General features: G+C 40.3%; 2 protein-coding genes across 2 annotated transcripts in view; one reads left to right on the forward strand and one right to left on the reverse strand.

The window, feature by feature from the left end:
- Nucleotides 1–11,797, forward strand: part of PDE6C (phosphodiesterase 6C) — a 68,446-nt gene extending 56,649 nt beyond the window's left edge. The window contains exons 22-23 of the mRNA XM_018558680.1: nt 8,997–9,047; nt 11,730–11,797. Of these exons, the coding sequence (XP_018414182.1) occupies nt 8,997–9,047; nt 11,730–11,797 (119 nt within the window). The remainder of the gene's footprint in view (nt 1–8,996; nt 9,048–11,729) is intronic.
- Nucleotides 11,798–13,183: 1,386 nt separating this feature from the next.
- LOC108788828 (protein FRA10AC1) overlaps nt 13,184–17,927 on the reverse strand; it is a 45,205-nt gene continuing 40,461 nt past the window's right edge. Inside the window, exons 12-14 of the mRNA XM_018558687.1 lie at nt 16,317–16,355; nt 13,911–14,001; nt 13,184–13,226 (exon numbers count right to left, since the gene is read on the reverse strand). Coding sequence (XP_018414189.1) covers nt 13,184–13,226; nt 13,911–14,001; nt 16,317–16,355 — 173 coding nt within the window. The remainder of the gene's footprint in view (nt 13,227–13,910; nt 14,002–16,316; nt 16,356–17,927) is intronic.

The raw sequence follows: 17,927 nt of genomic DNA on the forward strand, positions 1-17,927 counted from the left end.
TCCTCCCGTTACCCTAAGGAGAACTATGGGGAAAAGACTTAACCCCATAGTTCTCCTTTAACCTGAGCTGGAACCAAGGCCTGTGAAAGCTGTGTGGGTGACTCCCTAGGTACTTTCCAAATGACTGAACTCTTTTTGCTTGCAGGCAAAGACACGGTGCACGTCTTTGTTTCCTGTCTTGTTTTAAAATAAATCCTGCATGGGCTGGCATAAAAACAAAGTTAGTACTGTACAAGATAAGCTGCCATGTTTAAATCCCAAGAGCAAACATGTATTTCAATATTTTTATGGACGTTTTAACAGGTTGGTAACATGGAAAACCTAGCAGGGACAATGTTATAATTTGTCTTTAAACTGACCATGAGGTTGCAGGGCCTTGGAGTCAAGTAATGTTATTCATGAAGTATCAGGTCTTCTGCAATAATCCTTTTTGTTGTGGTAGAAATGTGGGTCAGGAGTTTAACCTATGTTTTAATGCAATTTGTTTTGGTTTTTTTTGCAAAGAAGTACTCCCCATGGGTTTTGTGGTATTGTTCTGTCTGGTACCATAAGAATTCAAAATAGAGTAGAAGAGACCAAAATAGTTGACAGTCCCTCCAAATATGCCGTTGTATACCAAGAGTTGACCAGCTCTTTAAACATGTCAGAATATGAGGGAATTACTTTAGATATTCTGTCTGGCAACAGGTACCATTGCAGCAAGAGTTTATAATTTGCTTCGACTGCTGCTATATTGGCCAAGTTCTTGAAAACATTTGACCATCTATAGGTCCCATGTTGTAGACTGCTGAAATTCCTGTTCCCATTTAATGGCATATGTGTGTGGAGTGATGGCCATGGAAGATAGAAGTTGGGAATATAAGTGGGAAGATTAAGTTTTACACATATGTTGTTGCAGGCTACAGTGGAAGAAAAGTAGAAAGTTGTAGATATCTAAATTTACTCCTAGGTGGGATATGGTATTTTTTCTTTAAAGTGGTCAAAAAGCAGAGCTATCCCATTTGGGCAGAGTGCAAATGGTTGTGAGGTTGTGTTTTACCATCCAGGAGAAGGCCAGCGTATTAGAGCTACGAAGGGGAAAAATAAAGTATTGTACCGCCGTGCTGCGTGAAATAAATTCTCATGCTGCTTTTGCTTGGCCCCTGATTTTGAGAGAGTGGGATAATATGCAGTTTTCTATATGTTCTCTTTTGCCAGCAGGTATCCATAGCAGACCAGCGAATCTCGCATATGCCTTCAACAAAACCCATTGACGGGTCCAAGTACAAAACTAATACATTGCAGATTAAACTACAGTAGGCTGCGTGTGTTTGAAATGGCAACAGCAACCAAACAGCTAAACATGCCATTAAGGCATAAAGTATCTCAACCCAAAAAATAAACATTTTATATATTGCTGCCTACCAGTCCTTAGATGTGGTGACTGCATTAGTTGTCTTTTTTCCAGGCTAAGAACATTTTCAGCAAATACAATAAATGCCTGTTGATATTGCAAGAAACACTGTGTCCTCTCTGTAAACTGAACTAAAAGCACAAATAATCTTATCTTCTGTCAAAGCTAACTTCTGTAAACTACTAGTTCCCCTGCCCCCATATAATGACATAAACAGAGAAAGATGCATTTGTAGTCCAAATTAGGGTAGCAGCCTAGTGTGTCAACCATGGCCCCCCCTAAAGATACAGCTTAGCGAGTGAGCGTTGTCATCCTAGGACAAGAAATGTGTTATTTGCAGGATTACCAGATGAAAATCAAGGTAAAAAGACTAAAAAAAAGCAAACCTAATACCGCACCACATGGAAGGACTGGGAAGCTGGAATACATGGGTTTTTTTTGTTTTGGGGTTTAGATCCATTTTAAAGTAAATGACTGCTTTGCCCATCCTTAGCTTCCTTTTACTCCTCCATTACTCGGTTTAGTCTCCAGGAGTTAAAGCATAACTCTGTATGGGCTATGAGTCTCCGGAGTTGTAGCTCACACACAGGGCTGTGGACTTTCCTGTGCATACTGATTGATCTACAACCCCAATTCCAGAAACAAATGGGACCATGTGCATGAATCTACCTAGAAACAGAATGTAATGATTTGCAAATCTCATAAACCAATATTTTATTGAAATAGAAAATAGAAAACATGTCAAATGTTTAAACTGAGGAAATGTACCAGTCAAAGAAAAAAAATAAGGTAATTTTGAAATTGATGGCAGCAACTCAAGAAAGTATAATAATAATAAGGAAGAGCTGGAAGAATATTTTGCAACTAATTAGGTTAATTGTCAACAGGTCAGTCACATGATTGGGTATAAAAAGAACATCTTGGAGAGCAAGAGTGTCTAAGAAGTAAAGTAAAGATGGGCAGAGGTTCACCAGTCTGTGAAAAGCTACGTCTAAAAACTGTTGACCAATTTCAGAATGATGTTCCTTAATGTAAAATGCAAATACTTTAAATACATCATCTACAGTACATAATATCAAAAGATTCTGAGAATCTGGAGACATTACTGTGCAAAAGGCCGAAACGCAATATTGCTGTGCCATCCAGAAATGCCAGTTAAAGCTCTATCATGCAAATAAGCCATATCTGAACATGATTCAGAAACACTGATGTCTTCTCTGGGCCAAAGCTCATTTAAAATGGTCTGCTGCAAAGTGGAAAACTGTTCTGTGGTCAGAGAAATCGAAATGTGAAATTTTTTTGGGCAACCATGGGCGCCAAGAAGAGAGGGACCTTCTGGCTTATTAGCAGCACTCAGTTCAAAAGCCTGGTGGTATGGGGGTGCATTAATGAGCATGGAATGGGCAGCTTGCAAATCTGGAAAGGCACCATCAATGATTACAGATATATCCAGAATTTAGAGCAGCATATGCTCCTATCCAGACGATATCTTTTTCAGGGAAGGCCTTTTATGTTTCAGCAGGACAATGCTGACAATGCCGCATACTGCATCTGTGACAACAGCATGGCTTCACAGCAGAAAGGTCTGGGTGCTTTAATGGCCTGCCTGCCGTCCAGAGCTTTCACCAACTGAAAATATTAGGTGTATCTTGCAACATAAAATACGACAAAGAAGACCCAGAACTATCAGGCAAGAATGGGACAACATTCCTCCCCCAAAACTCCAGCAACTGGTCTCCTCAGTTCCTAGAAGTTTACAAAGTGCTGTTAAAAGAAGAAGGGATGTTACATCGTGGTAACATGGCCCTGTCCCTACTTTTTTGAGTAGTGTTGCCGACATCAATTTCAAAATAACCTTATTTTTTCAGTTTAAACATTGGTTATGCTTTCTATTTTCTATTGTGAATAAAATATTGGTATATGAGATTTGAAAATCCTTGCATTCTATTTTTATGTTGATTTTACACAACATCCCATTTTTTGGGGGGGGAATTGAGGTTTTATATGCTGAACAGAGTGTTGGAAGAGTGAAGAAAAAGTAAGCATGTACTGCTGGGGATTGGTGGGGGTGAAATCAAACCTGTTACAGATATGCATAAATGGGACACTTTAAAAACCCAAACTTTGGGTATGAGATGAGTACACACATCCTCTCACACCCCCCAGAAGGCAGTGTCTGAAAATGAGGGTATGCCTAAGCCTATGCATATTTTGATAGGCTTAGGTTGGTATTTGCATAGGATGTTCAGGAGTTCTGGTGGTGCTCTGTAGGAAAAGGCAGCTTGACAAATTAAAAGAGTATATGGACTTTTTTGCCCATACTTGAAAAAAATAACAGGTTCATTTTACTGGAGGAGCTCCAAACCTCACCAGCTTATCAGAGATCCATGGGTAAGTTTTAGGTTGCTGAAAAATCAAAACTTACAAACTCACACATCAAGTGGTGGCATAGCATGTAAAGGATAATGACATGCTCAGCAAGCTGAATTAGCTTTTGATGCCTCTTATTTAACACTACCCTTACTTTGTATTATAAGCAGAGTACAGGTATTGTGCTTTTTAAACGAGTATGTCAATTAGCTAAACAGATTCACATTATGAGCAATCTGGTTTATGTTTGATAGAGGTTTGAGTAATTGTTAACAGTATAGGAAAGCTGTGCTCCATTATTAGGAAAGGTAATGTGTTTTGGTTGGTTAGGTAACTGGCAGCATAAACTGTGGTCACCTCATCAAAGCAAGTCAAAGTCCAGAGTGCTGGTGTTACATTTGTTTGAGTACAGTGATCAGAAGCCAGATAACAGAGTCAAAACACTTGAAAGAGTCCAAGCAATGCCCCATACTGACCATATACAAGAATACTGCTGTATGCTGCTTATATACTCTCAAATCCCTCAGACAATGAAACATATAATATTTTCCAGCTTTCTAGGCAGACCACATAAAAGCTTTTCTGTCTCAAGGATGCTGGCTCTACATACTCCAAAGCTTGAGAAACAGCAGCTGCAGACCGTTCCCGGTCCTGACATGTGTCATATAACTACAGTAATGAAATTGCTTTTTCTTTATTGACTGTAGGTTTTTGCAGAGAAGGTATGCACATATATACAGAATCTACTGTATATATGCTGTCCATAGAACACAAAAAGTTTGCTTCTTCTCCAATGTCCAATCATAGGCTAGGGCAGTCTATGACTACGCTCCTTAGCTATAACTACAACAGGGAAGTGCGGTGCCTTCCGTGCTGGGTGAGGCATTCCCATGCCCCGCCCCCAGCCAAAGCTCCACCCCAATCCCACCGAAGCTCTGTCCCATCCCGAAGCCACCCCCCAACTCGGTAACCAAGCTATGTGTGGAGAGGGGAGACAGGGAGGAGCCTCCCTGTCCCTCACTTGCTTGTCACTGGTGAGGCAGATGTCCTCAGTGTTTCTTTTTTTTTTTGATTGGACAGCTTGGACCAATGGCGCTTTGCCATTGGTCCAAACCATCCACAGAGCTCACGCCTCTAATACTAACACTTAGCTGTCAAAAACCGGATGCAGAGCCACCTATAATTAACAGTCAGCGCACCGTCCATGACGGGTTACACAGTGGAGAGGCTTTCCCTGTTGTGTGACCTGAAAGAAGCCGCTCTGAATGGAAAAAAAGCTGTCAGCTTCAGATTTAAAGCTGATAGCTTTTTCCTCCATAATTCTAGGTGAGGCTCTGCCTCCCCTGATCGCACGTCCCTGAACTACAATGGAGAAAAGTAAGATCATGCCTTGGCTATGGTTTCTGGCAGGGGTGCATAAATCTGAAGAGTGACTGAGCAGAAACTCAAATTCCTGAACAGATAAACCTGTTCCAAACATATAGCTCCTTGTCTATAATTCTGCTGTAAAAAACTTGTAGTGAACTGGTAAAAGATCACCGCTATATAGGGTAACAATACCCTTCCTTACAGCTCTTACTTTTAATGTGAAAAGTGGTGTATATCCCATAGCGATAGTTTTTTTAGCAGTTTACTTACAATAAAGCTGATCTGTGGTAGGTTTTGTGTAGGGAAAGTAGAGGTGATCATTGCTGAACCACCCCATCACTCACCATTTTGAACCTACTTACAGACCTTGCTGCATCAGTTCTTTGCTGATCCCTAAACAGTTAATATGGGTTACTTTGTATTATTTATGCCTGCTCGCTGTAGGAGAATACAGCTATACAAATAGGTTATTGGTAAGCTAAGGAAAGATCTATATATAAAAAAGGTGCATAATGTTCTTTTATCACACCAGCAGTCTCTCTGTGGCACTGTCAAGCTGACCAGGTCACTTTAACCTCAATAGACCATTTCCTGGCAGAGCATAAACATGATAAACAATAAACAGTGATCATCATTTATTAATAAGGGTCAATTACCCAAATATGTATGTAAATGTCATTGTAGGTATTGTATGTATTTACAAGGTAAATTCCTGGATGGCAGCAGATACTATCTAAATGTTGACTAGAAGCTTGTCCATAGAAATGTACTAGTGCTCTGCAATGCTTATACACCAAAAAGAGGTTCAGTAGTAGAGGTTTTTACCATGTAAGCCATTGATTATTGATTGCATCTTAAAAGTCAGTGTTGTATGAAAAAAAAACCCAACTAATTCTAATAAAACTTCACAGCAAAAAAAAAAAAAAAAAGACTCCTAATACTTACGTCAAGTGACTCCTCACTTCACTCTCTTCAAGAGGTATTGCCTCATGGAGAACCTTTTACATCCAACGCTGTCTGGATTCCCCACCACTTTATGTGGTTCCGTGTGGCCAGCCCCTATGTAACTATAGGACAAGTGGCGATGTAGGCACCAGAGGGAGGAACCATAGTGCACAAAGGGGGACCAGGCACTCAGAAAAGTCGGGTGTGACCGTTCTGCCAGAATTCTTAGTTCTTTAAGAGAGCGAAGTACAGGTTTGCACAAGGTCATCATTAGGAGTCTTTTGAGGACTTTTTTTGTTGTTGAAGCGGCAGTTTTCTAACTTAAAGATAGTCAATAAAGGGTGTCACTTAAACTCTTAAGATTTCCACGTAGGTAATGTAGCAGCTAGTGTCCATAAACTGGGTATGGTAACTTCTATTATCCTCAAGAAAGGCCTTAGATTAAGTGTCAGGCACCTAGAAAAATAACTTACAAATCTCACAAACACTATAGACAATCTATGCAACAATTTTGCATTTTGTTGTTAGTTGTAGATATAATATTCAGCCTCTATGATCAATATATCACTGTATCCTTCTTAACAGAGCTTTGTGCTATCGTTATTTCAATAGCATTACATTATAACAAAAAGCGGATTTTTGTACTTACTGTAAAATCAATTTCTTGGAGTTCATTGGAGGGCACAGGAATGTAGATACAGTCAGGTTGAACTGCTGTTTACAATCTGTACAGAGGAATTCCTCGAATAGCAGGTGTAATTGGTCTTTGCAGTTGTAGGAACTCTAAAAGACCCAAGGTTGAAGATAGCCAGCTGATCCTAAAAATGCCGGATAGAACGCACTGCCTCAATAAGGTCCAACACCCTGCAAATCTGGATAGCAGATGACTGCGGTGCATCAAAATTAGTCTCTTCAGAAACAGACTATTCAGATTCTAAATATGAGTCAGACATGGTCAGAGGATCAGAGGTACATTCTGCAGTGGATGTCGCTGGACCTCATTGACGCCCTCTGTGATCAATGTGAGTAAGTTGGTCACACGTGATCAAAAGTCATGGATGGACGTGGAGGTCTCTGATGACAGGGCTTGGATCTCAGCCCCACCAAACAGAGTGGAGGGAGTCTGCCATGAAGACGACCCAATAACAATCGGGGGTAATGTGTTCAAGATTACTAGTGCTGGTTTCTTCAGAGGATATTGAGTATATGCCCCCAGCACCACTAGGAGGGTATGGGTTGGGGTATATGTCTAAAGTGTCTGTCACCTAAAGAGAATGCTAGCGGGTATAAAGTATCTGTGCAGCAACTCTTATTCACATCAGATATATTCACACGTTGGCCAATCTGAATGGGCAAAGCTCTGGCACTTCGGAACTTGTCTGCCCCTCCTGCCTGACACAAAATACTATAAGCCACGTTAGCAGCTCTTCATAGTGAAGGACCAATAGAAATGGGGACAATGTGAGCAGGCAAGTTTTAAAACTAACCGGAAGTGTCGAAGCTTTGCCCACTCAGAGATGCCAGCATTTGGCTGTAGCAGATGTGAATGTGAAGAGCTGCTGCGGGTATGTGTAGCAGCACATACATATTGAACATCCTACCACATTAGTATTCAGTATCACCCTTTGCACAAACTGTTTAGCGATAGATTAGGCTGTCTGAGATCGCAGATGTATTTCCATTGCTCACCAGAAAGACATGTACAAATGTGTGAATGGGGTTCACCCAATGACATTTAAAATAATATTGGGGATGGAGGAAAGTCTCCACTTCTGTGGCAGTGTGGGCTTTGAGGCAGATTCAGGAACTACACAGAGGTTACTAATGGGGAAGTGGATCACTTTCAGGATGCAGCAATGGTAGCCATAGTGGATCTTTGCCCTATCTTTCACATTATCAACATATCAGTCCTAAAAATCAAGACCCCCACAGTGACCAATCATTTCCATGCCTGCCCTGGATTATGACAGTTGAGACCTGGAAGACTGAATGTGATCACACCTGTGGAAAACAGAGACAGCTTTCACATATGTATGGCCTGGAGTTTCTACTGAGAGGAGAAGGGAATTCTGAATTGTGCACCAAATTGTGTGGCAGTGTACCCTTTGTCATTATCCTTAACATTTGTGGGAAAGGGGAGCACTTTACATTGCTGAAAACTAGTACAATGTACAACACTTAATACATATGTTTGTTTATGAGCCAACATGTACAGTCATCTGCTCCTTTGATACAAAAGGACCTACACTATGCTATATAATAAGCCTGCATGTCTTTGTATAATTTACAAACTCTAGAAGTCTGGGCAGAATTGAAAAACATGGTTTTCAGCTTTTTTTTTTACAGGTAAGACAATGATAACCAGTACCCAACACATACTTTACTTTGCTTATATATAATCCGGTGAAGGCTATTGTTGATGTTCAAATACATTTTTTTAATTTTGCACTTTCACCCTTCTGGCAACAGTTTGGGGGAAGGCCCTTTTCTGTTTCAGCATCACTGTTCCCATGTGCACAAAGCCAGATCCATAAAGACATGGCTGTATAAGCTTGGTGTTCAGAAAATAGTGTCACGTGCACAGAGCCCTGACCTTAACCCGAGCCAGGTCTTCTCATTGAACATGAGAACGGACTTCAAAAATGCTCTTTTGGCTAAATAGGCAGAAATTCCCACAGGCACACCCCAAACTCTTGTGGAAGCCTTCCTTGAAGAAACAAGCTTTTATAGGTATGATGGTCAGGTGTCCACAAACATTTGGATGTGATGTGCAATGTGTATATATTATATTTAATTAGTCAAGACAAAAATGCAGAAAGAGAGAAGTCCTAAAACTACAAAGAGCGATCACATCCATAAATCAACAAGCACTGCCCCGCATCTCTACCATCTAACATTCCGCTTGTGTTTTCTTTACTAGGTCAAGACAAGAATGAAGCAGACAATGTAGTGCAAAACAAATCAAAAACATGTACAGTTTTGTAGAAAAATAACTGAGCAATCCAGGAGGAGTATGGTTGGAGACTGAAGCTATGAAACACTGGCCTGACCCCAAACAAAAGGAATTAGAATAGAGCATAGTGGTGAAGAGTCAATTTGATCTATTGGATGTCAACGCTAATAAAAACTTGGCTATAAACACAGGTGCTGGTCAATGGAAGTAATATGATCTGCTTGAAATGATTGTAACATGCATACATAAATTTGGTAAAAGTACATAAACGGCTTGAGGCTCAAGATGTTTGAGAAAAAAAGGCGGGATTATGTAATATTTACTTACGATATTTATATAGAAACAAGAAACTATGCAATGGTTTACAGAGTGTACAGAACCTTTCATATCCATGTCTGCACCTAAATGAGGGGCTTCGATATGTCAATCTTAGTTCCTAATTTTTTTAAAATGTAAAGAATTTAAATTCAATGAGGTGTTCGCTTTTCTACAGATAATTAAGGCTACATTTCTTTAGCATAGAAAATGTTTTATGACCCGGGTCTTATAGATACACAGGTTGCAATTATTACTATAATAATAATAATTGCAACTTTCAATAGTTTATCCCAAAGACTGGGGTCATAAAACTTATTTCTTGAAAAATTGCATACAGAAATGTAGCCTTTGCTACTTGTAGCACATCTGATGTCTTGTTAAATTCAAATTCTTAAACCACTGAGGACCTGCAAAAAGGCCGAGTGCAGCTAAAAAAAATCTCAGTTTGATATGCCTGATCTATGGCCTGTTTGTTGAGTTTCCAATTAACATATCAGTACTTTTGGGAAACCTAAGTGAACATACAACCTACATGCATAGGGACTGATTTGTAATCCATTCTCAGCGCCTTACTACCACTAGATTGATCTGCGCAGTAGGAAATCCTATGCTCCTTGTAGAACCAGTAATGAGCTGTGAACGTTATTATAAAATCAGCCCCATAGTGTTTCAGGTGGGGTTTGAGACCATCAGCCGTCTTCACACCTCTATGTTTTGGTGCGGTTTCCGGCAAACCGCACCTTTCGAAGGGATGAATGGTAACACATGTGGAATGTACAGCAAAAAAGTAGCAAAGTTAATGGAGCCTTAGGGATGCAAGGCAAATGCACTGATCACTTATTGGTTTATTTGTACTTTAATTGCACTAGTAAGAGATTTTAGGGACCAGTAAAGAAGAAAAAAAATAATCTCACGGAAACTACTTTTCGTGGTACTAACAAACATCCATTGAAATAAGCCAACAATATTAGATGTCATGACTATGAGGACTTCCTGCATTAAACTGGAGGTGTTGTACTCAATAACCATCAGCTTGGCACTGTTTACGTTCTAGTGCTGACTACAGAATAAAAGCCGACAGGTGGAATGGGCAGGATCTGCTCTTTGCTCCAGTCCTCAGGAAACAAGCTCACAGTACAGATGACTAAAGAAAGGGAATATGGAGGTAACTGCTGCTACAATGGGGCACTCCACATAAGTTAAGCAAATCAGAGAAGATTGGCTGTTACAAGTCCTCATATGAAATAAAGGAACTAACCAAGGAAACTGCAATGTGTACTTTAAAGAATGGAATTTTGTGGAAAGAAATAACAGTAGATAAAAGGTCTTCAAAAAATGTAGATAATACTGGACCATATCATTGTGTCCAGTTGCCACAACACATTCACATCTTCAGCTTCATGCAATGATCTGTGATTTAGAAATACACACTATGGGCTTCATTCAAAACTTCTGCCCAGTGTATAGCCGGACGGATGTGATTTGCACGGAACTAGTGCCCCTACATGGCGCTGATGAGAATAAGAATTTCCTATACTCATCATCACCATCTAAGGACATTATTGGCATGCGAATGGCACACACTTGTCTATACGCCAAGTGGAATATTTATATATGAAGCTCTATGTCATCAATAATACAGTAAGGAAGACAGACCACATCAAATACAACTTAAGCATTTTAAACAATGCAATGTAAACCTTTTGGTGTGGTCTGCATTGTCCGGTACGGACAATGCAGACCACACCAAAAAGTTTAAGTTGCATTGTTTAAAATGCTTACGTTGCATTTCATGTGGTCTGTCATGGTGAGACTGTGTGGTCCCTATTGACTGATCAGTGTTTGCTTCTGCGTTTGCATTCAAAGTGTGGTTTACAACGCGATAACCACGCTACTCATTGATTGCACTAATGGAAAGTAAGGAGAAAACAAATGCAATACTTTAAAAATCCTACCACTCCTTTCCTTTTCTGTACAACTTAGGAAAGGCTTATTGTGTGAATCTTTAGCATCTGAGTTTTGTACCTGGGGGAGACTGGCGGTGGAAGAGCTGGGCCAGACAAGTTACATAAACGTAAGCTGCTTTTTGTATATTGGATTTGGCTTTTCAGAGAGCTTTCGAGATGTAAAAGAATTAACCTCAAGTTCTCCTGAAGTGGACGCTTGTTGTCCGTGTCACATAATTACCTACATATTGCAGCCTGGTAGAAGTATGTGTGAAGACCCATTTCAAGAAAAACGGAAGTCTCCAGCAAGAAAAGGTATTGTTTTAAAGAAACAGAGGAGCTCCTGAGATATAGAAAACCATCAACTGCTCTACTAACAACTGAAGAATGTATAACATGCATATTGATAACTCTCCGGTCCCCAATACCCTTTCAGTATATGTGTCTTTGTACAGTGGTACCTCGGTTCACGAACTTAATTCGTTCCACGATTATGGTCGCTAACCGAATTGGTCGCGAACAGAATCAAATTTCCCCATAAGGTTCAATGTAAATAGGCTTAATCCGTTCTTAACATTCTTGTCACCTTCATTACCACACTGCACTTTCTTTTTACCACCATGCTTGCTCTGCACTTTCTTTTTACCACCATGCTTGCTCTGCACTTTCTTTTTACCACCATGCTTGCTCTGCACTTTCTTTTTACCACCATGCTTGCTCTGCACTTTCTTTTTACCACCATGCTTGCTCTGCACTTTCTTTTTACCACCATGTTTGCTCTGCACTTTCTTTTTACCACCATGTTTGCTCTGCACTTTCTGTGGAGCTATGCTGGATTGAATAATACTGCACTGAACGTGCTAAAAAGCTTCACAGCAAGTGTGCACAGGTCTGTCTGCGACCGTGATCTCGACTAGAGGAAGCCACAAACAGGGAAGATGTCTGCGGTCGTGTTAGTCATCCGATTTGGAGTATGCGAAAGGAAGCAAAATTTTGCCGAACTTCCTGTTCGCAAACAGAAGCATTCGTGAACCGAGGAATTACTGTACTTCCTTTCCTACCTTCTTATACTGTTTGATTAGATAACTTGGGTTGCAGCCGACCTGGAAAAGTTCTCACTGCGGTAAACTTTTATTCTCTTCTCTTTGGGCCTACACAGCTATGGTCCAAATCATTCTATTCTATCAAATCTATTGCTCTGTGTTGTGGTAAGGCAGCCTATTCATTGTGAAAAGGCTGCCAACACAGTGAAATTGGCATTTTAAAGAAGTACTCCGGGCGTATGAAACATTAACCCTTGCATTGGGGCTACAATTAACCCTTGCATTGGGGCTTGTTCTGCTCTAGGGTCTAAAATAAAGCAAGATATACTCGCCTGATCCTCAGTTCCGCAGCAGTGACCGCTCACCTCTCTCTCGCTCTGGCTGTGGAATGTACCTTGGCCTCCTCACATCCAATTCAAGTGAATGGACGAGATGACATCACAGATTCTCCCCCAGACTGCCTGGGGGAGAAGAGGCTTCACGGACCAGTCTATGAGCCAGGCAGGACTGAGGATCGGGTGAGTATATTTTTTTTATTTTAGACCCTAGACCAAAACAAGCATTAACCCTTGCAGTGTGGGGCTAGCCCCACTGCATGGGTTAATGTCTAATATGCCCAGAGTTCTTCTTTAAGGCGGCACATCACAATGCACAGATGGTTGACATCAGCGCTCATATTTGTCACATCAAATCATTACATATTGTAAATCTTGGTCTCTGTCATTTTCCCTGTATGGATGGAGAAGGTTAGATTTTGTCCTTATGACACTCTCTGAAATATTAAAGAAGAAATGCAAAAAATTATTAAAAAAATATATATAAATTTAATGTATTTCTTGGAGTAAATTTACAGAAACATATCTTGAAAATATTCATCAAACTCTTCTTCCCTGAAAGAGAAAATAAATATATCAATATAATCCAATTACGTATACATGTGTATAAGTAAAGTGTATTTATAGCCTCAGTTTTGGATAGAGTAGGGAAGGATTAGAACCCCTGACAAGTTATTTTTGCAGTCTGTGTCTCCACTAGGGAAATTTGCCCTCTTTATTATTCCTGGTGCCATTGTTGCCAAGATAGAAAGTGAAGGGAAATACAATATTTTAACAGTTGTCACGAAAACAAGAGGGAATGGGAAATCTTCCAATGGGAACAACTGTCTAAGAGGAAAATACACCTCGCATTGTAGATATTTTCTCTCAATTCCTGTTGTGTCTCCACGATAGGAAGTGAAGGGAAATCTCCCCAATGAATACAGACAGCAAAAAGTAAAGTGGAAGAGGTTTTACTTCTTTCCTTCTGCGGCCAAAACAAAAAAAAATTACTCCGTACACTTTAAAATTCAGTCTACATATGAACTATAAACAGATAACAACGAAGATGACTGAATAAATGATTATAACGTTTAAGTGACAACAGGAAACATCTATAAAGCGGACAGCTGCAATATAGTCAGTCTGGCTCCTGGGATTTGCCCATCCCCGATTATATATTAGAAATGACATTTGTAAAATAAAAAAATAAAATATAAAAATAACATATCAGTATCTTCATAATGCATGTTGTCTGACCGTGTTTTTTCATCCGGCTCTTTTTGAGGACCCTTCCAGAACTCACTATTGGCTACCTCATCATTATCATCCTCCTTATCATTGTCCGTATCTGCAGAGCAAAGCGTGTAAACATATTAATAAAAGAAGAGGGGAGTCATCACAAGCCTGGTTAAATTTTAAGCTTCTATGTCGGCAGTGAAGTGAATCCTTTAATCTTTCAGCCAATGTCCTATGAGCTAACAGAGGGCTTGGGACTATGTCCATCGTAAAACAGAGAACAAATACACAGCAAGCTGCTTTCCACATGGTGCATCTGTCCTCTGTACCAACGCCGCCATTTCAACATTTCTCCGTTCATGAACGGGCATATATTTGCTTGCAATCAGAGAGTTCAGTACCCTCACTATACTACATCTGTAAAAGTCACTGATGATGGCCCTTTCCATTCTTAAGCTGGCCATACACCTATAGATAATTATCTGCAGACTTTCTATGGTCAGATGGAAAAAGTGCAACAGATTCCTCCATCTATGCTAAACTGTGTGGGTGGAGGAATCTCCCACTGGGCCAAGCTTCAGTATCTTACTAGTCGGCCCCGATGGCTGTCACAATACCTGAACAATGCCTGCATCCAATCAGATTGTTCAGCTATTTTGACAGCCAGTAATACCGACTAGCAAGATACTGAAGCTTGGCCCAGTGGGAGATTCTTCCATTCACACAGTTTAGCGTAGATGGAGGAATCTGTTGCACTTTTTCCATCTGATCATAGAAAATCTGCAGATAATCTATAGGTGTATGGCCAGCTTTAAACAGATTGTTCATAAATGGAACTGATCTCAGGGCTGGCACATATCATGCATGGTCATATCTATTTCTACAATGAGAAGATGCTTCAACTGAGCAATTCCAAGAGTAGTAGAACACAAAACCACTATTTATAAATGGAATCTGTACATTCGTGGCAAAGTGACAGGTTCTCTTAAAAAAATGACTCCACCACCCACTACTTCTAACCCTTATCTAGGGATCCATTGATAAACAATGTCTTTTTAAAATAAATATTTCCTATTTTCATCAGCTCCATCTAGTGGCCATAATGCAGTATTACAACATAATAAAAATATGTTAACGTTTGTTTTTGTCATTATAATGCACAGAACACAAATCCACAGATATTGTTTTAAAAAATGCACCTCTAGTGTTTTTACGTATGACAAAGCATGTGACCTTCCTTCTTTCCTCTTAGGATACATGTGTTTGGCCTCAGTTTACAATTCCCAGGCCTCAACACTGCCATGTGGGGGAGAGGAGCAGGTCATTAACCATGTGTATGCTCCAATAAAGAACTTGCACAGGCAAAAATATGTACTTTCTGCTATCGCTTTACTTCATCCTGGTTTATCCTCATTAATGGATGAGGTGACAGGAAATAGACGTGTCACTTGCCTGGCTCTGCAGGGAATGAATTCTGAATTGAGAAAGCTGGCCAGACCAGCGAACTGTCTTCAAGAAAAATATAGCAAGTCCAGTTACCTTGATTCATTTTTTACAGATATTATAGGGCTGATTTATCAATATTGGAGCAAAAAGAGCTAGAACAGAGTGTAGCAACCAATGCCATGTTTTTTTTACAGGGGAAAAACAGCCCTCATCTGCTCCAGCTTCCTTGATCCAGCTTTAATAAATGAGCCCCTTTCTGAGATCTAGTGCCTGCGATTGTGTATTGTATGGGTGGTCATTGCACATGCCATAGGGGACTCACATGCAGCGAATACCGTAAGTAGTAGTAGGGTAATTAGTAGTTCCTCTGATGATGGGATACTGAATTCTAGAACTGTTGGGCAGCTTCTGCCATCAAGGAATTGTAATATTTTACAGCAGTATAACTTATTACTGCATGGAAAGTGGAGGGGAATGGCCTGGGCATTATAACAAAAGTCCTCAACGAAGCAGGGGGGACTCTGCCTCACTCCTGGTATGTGTATTGTTCCGGATTATTATTATATAGGATTTATATAGCGCCAACAGTTTGTGCAGCGCTTTACAGTATAGGGAAGACATAATTACAATACAATTCAAGACAAGATGGTAAGGAGGGCCCTGCCCAGGAGGGCTTACAATCTAAAAGGGAGGGAGAAGTGATACATGAGGAGTTAGCTGTGTGGGGATGAATTGTTTGAGAAATTGATAGTTCAGTGGTTAGTTTGAGGTGGGATAGGCTTCCCTGAAGAGAGGAGTCTTTAGTGATTGCCGAAAGGCAGTCAGAGTGGGAGATAGACGGACAGGTTGGGATAAGGAGTTCGAAAGAATGGGAGAGAGTTCCAAAGAATGGGAGAGGATAAAATATATACAATGCTGAATCAAACTGCTGGCAATGTCTGGGTATCTCCCCCCACTACTGCTAACATTATAACGATTTACCTTCATCACTGGAGTCCTCATGTCTTTGTGAAGATTTGTCTGGAAAAAATCAAAATAAATAAGACACAATCTCAGAATAAGTTCTAAGTAAACACCTTGATGGGTAAATGACCAATTCCCACCTTTCTGACAAAATCTTGTAAATAGTATCTAGCTTCTTCACAATGCACTGAACTGACCTCTTTGAAAACAAGGTGTGTATACGCGTTGACGTGTGTAAAAACGCATAGGTATGAATGAGCCCTAAGGCAACTCTGGATAACTAAGCACCAATGTCTACATTTCCCCCAATAGCAGCAAGCACAATTTAAACATTTCTCACTGGCCAAAGGGAACACACTTAGAGGTAATGGATGTCAAAAAAGGCAAAAACAATAAATCAAACAGCTTAGGAATTACACATCATATAACCATGCGGTAACATTGCCCAACATCCCTATTTACATGGCAAAGCAGCCACATTTTATTAGGATACTAAACTGGTGTCTCACCTGTGTTACATAACCAAATTGTTACACAAATGGCTTTCCACTTAAAGCAGAACTCCAGGCAAGCAGTCTAAATACATATTTGAAATACATATATAGGAAGTGTTTCACTTGCTATAGGATTTCTCATTCTATTATTATTATACAGGATTTATATAGCGACAACAGTTTGCACAGCACTTTACAAAATGGAGGAGATAGTACAGTTACAATACAATTTCAGTACACTAGGGTTAGGAGGGCCATGCTCATGAGAGCTTACAATTTAGCCAGTTTTGTGACAAAGGCACTCCTGTCTGACAACAGTCAGGTCTCTGACCTCCAGTGCAGCAGGCACACAGGCTGGAAGAAAATACCCCACAGCTACTGAATGCACACTAAAGGAGAAGCAGTACCTGATAAAGACATCCCAATGGTCTCCTCCTGCCAGCATGTTTACTGTACATGCAGCAGGACCCTACTGGCTTAATAGTGGTGCCCCCTCTCCCAGTGTCCCTGCTTTAAGGTGATAACACCAGGCTAATATCAACGCTCAGGTATTTACACTACTCGCTTTTAAAATACATTAATGGTTTTTAAAAGAATTTCTCGATGTGAAAGAGGGCTCTTCAAGTGAAGAGGGCAGGGAATCCGATGCAAAGGGGGGTCCTAATGTAAAGTGGAGGCACCTGATCTAAAAGGTAGGATTCTGATGTGAAAGGGGGCTCTTCAAGGGAAGAGGGTGAGCATCTGATGCGAAGGGGGGTCCTAATGTAAAGGGGAGGCACCTGATCTAAAAGGTAGGATTCTGATGTGAAAGGGGGGCTTCAATCTGAAGCGGGTCTCCTGATTTGAAGGAGGAACCCAATTTTTTTTGCTTGTTTTTGTGTTAGGTCTCTGCTTGAATCTATACCAGACTACTATCTGGGATAAGGGTCTGGTATGGATTTTGAAGGAGCCACAAGTTGGACTTTACATTTAACACTGAGGTGCTTCAAGATGTTGCATTTTCAGTGCCGTGACTGCAATAAAGTGGAGAAATGCTGATCTACACTATTTTTAAAAAATCTGCCTGGAGTTCAGCTTTAAAACATTCAGAGATAAAATAGCAAGCTCCTAATCAATGAGATCAAAATTAGAAACT

The sequence above is a fragment of the Nanorana parkeri genome, unplaced genomic scaffold (assembly GCF_000935625.1).
Source record: "Nanorana parkeri isolate BGI_ZX_2015 unplaced genomic scaffold, ASM93562v1 scaffold353, whole genome shotgun sequence".
NCBI lineage: Eukaryota > Metazoa > Chordata > Amphibia > Anura > Dicroglossidae > Nanorana > Nanorana parkeri.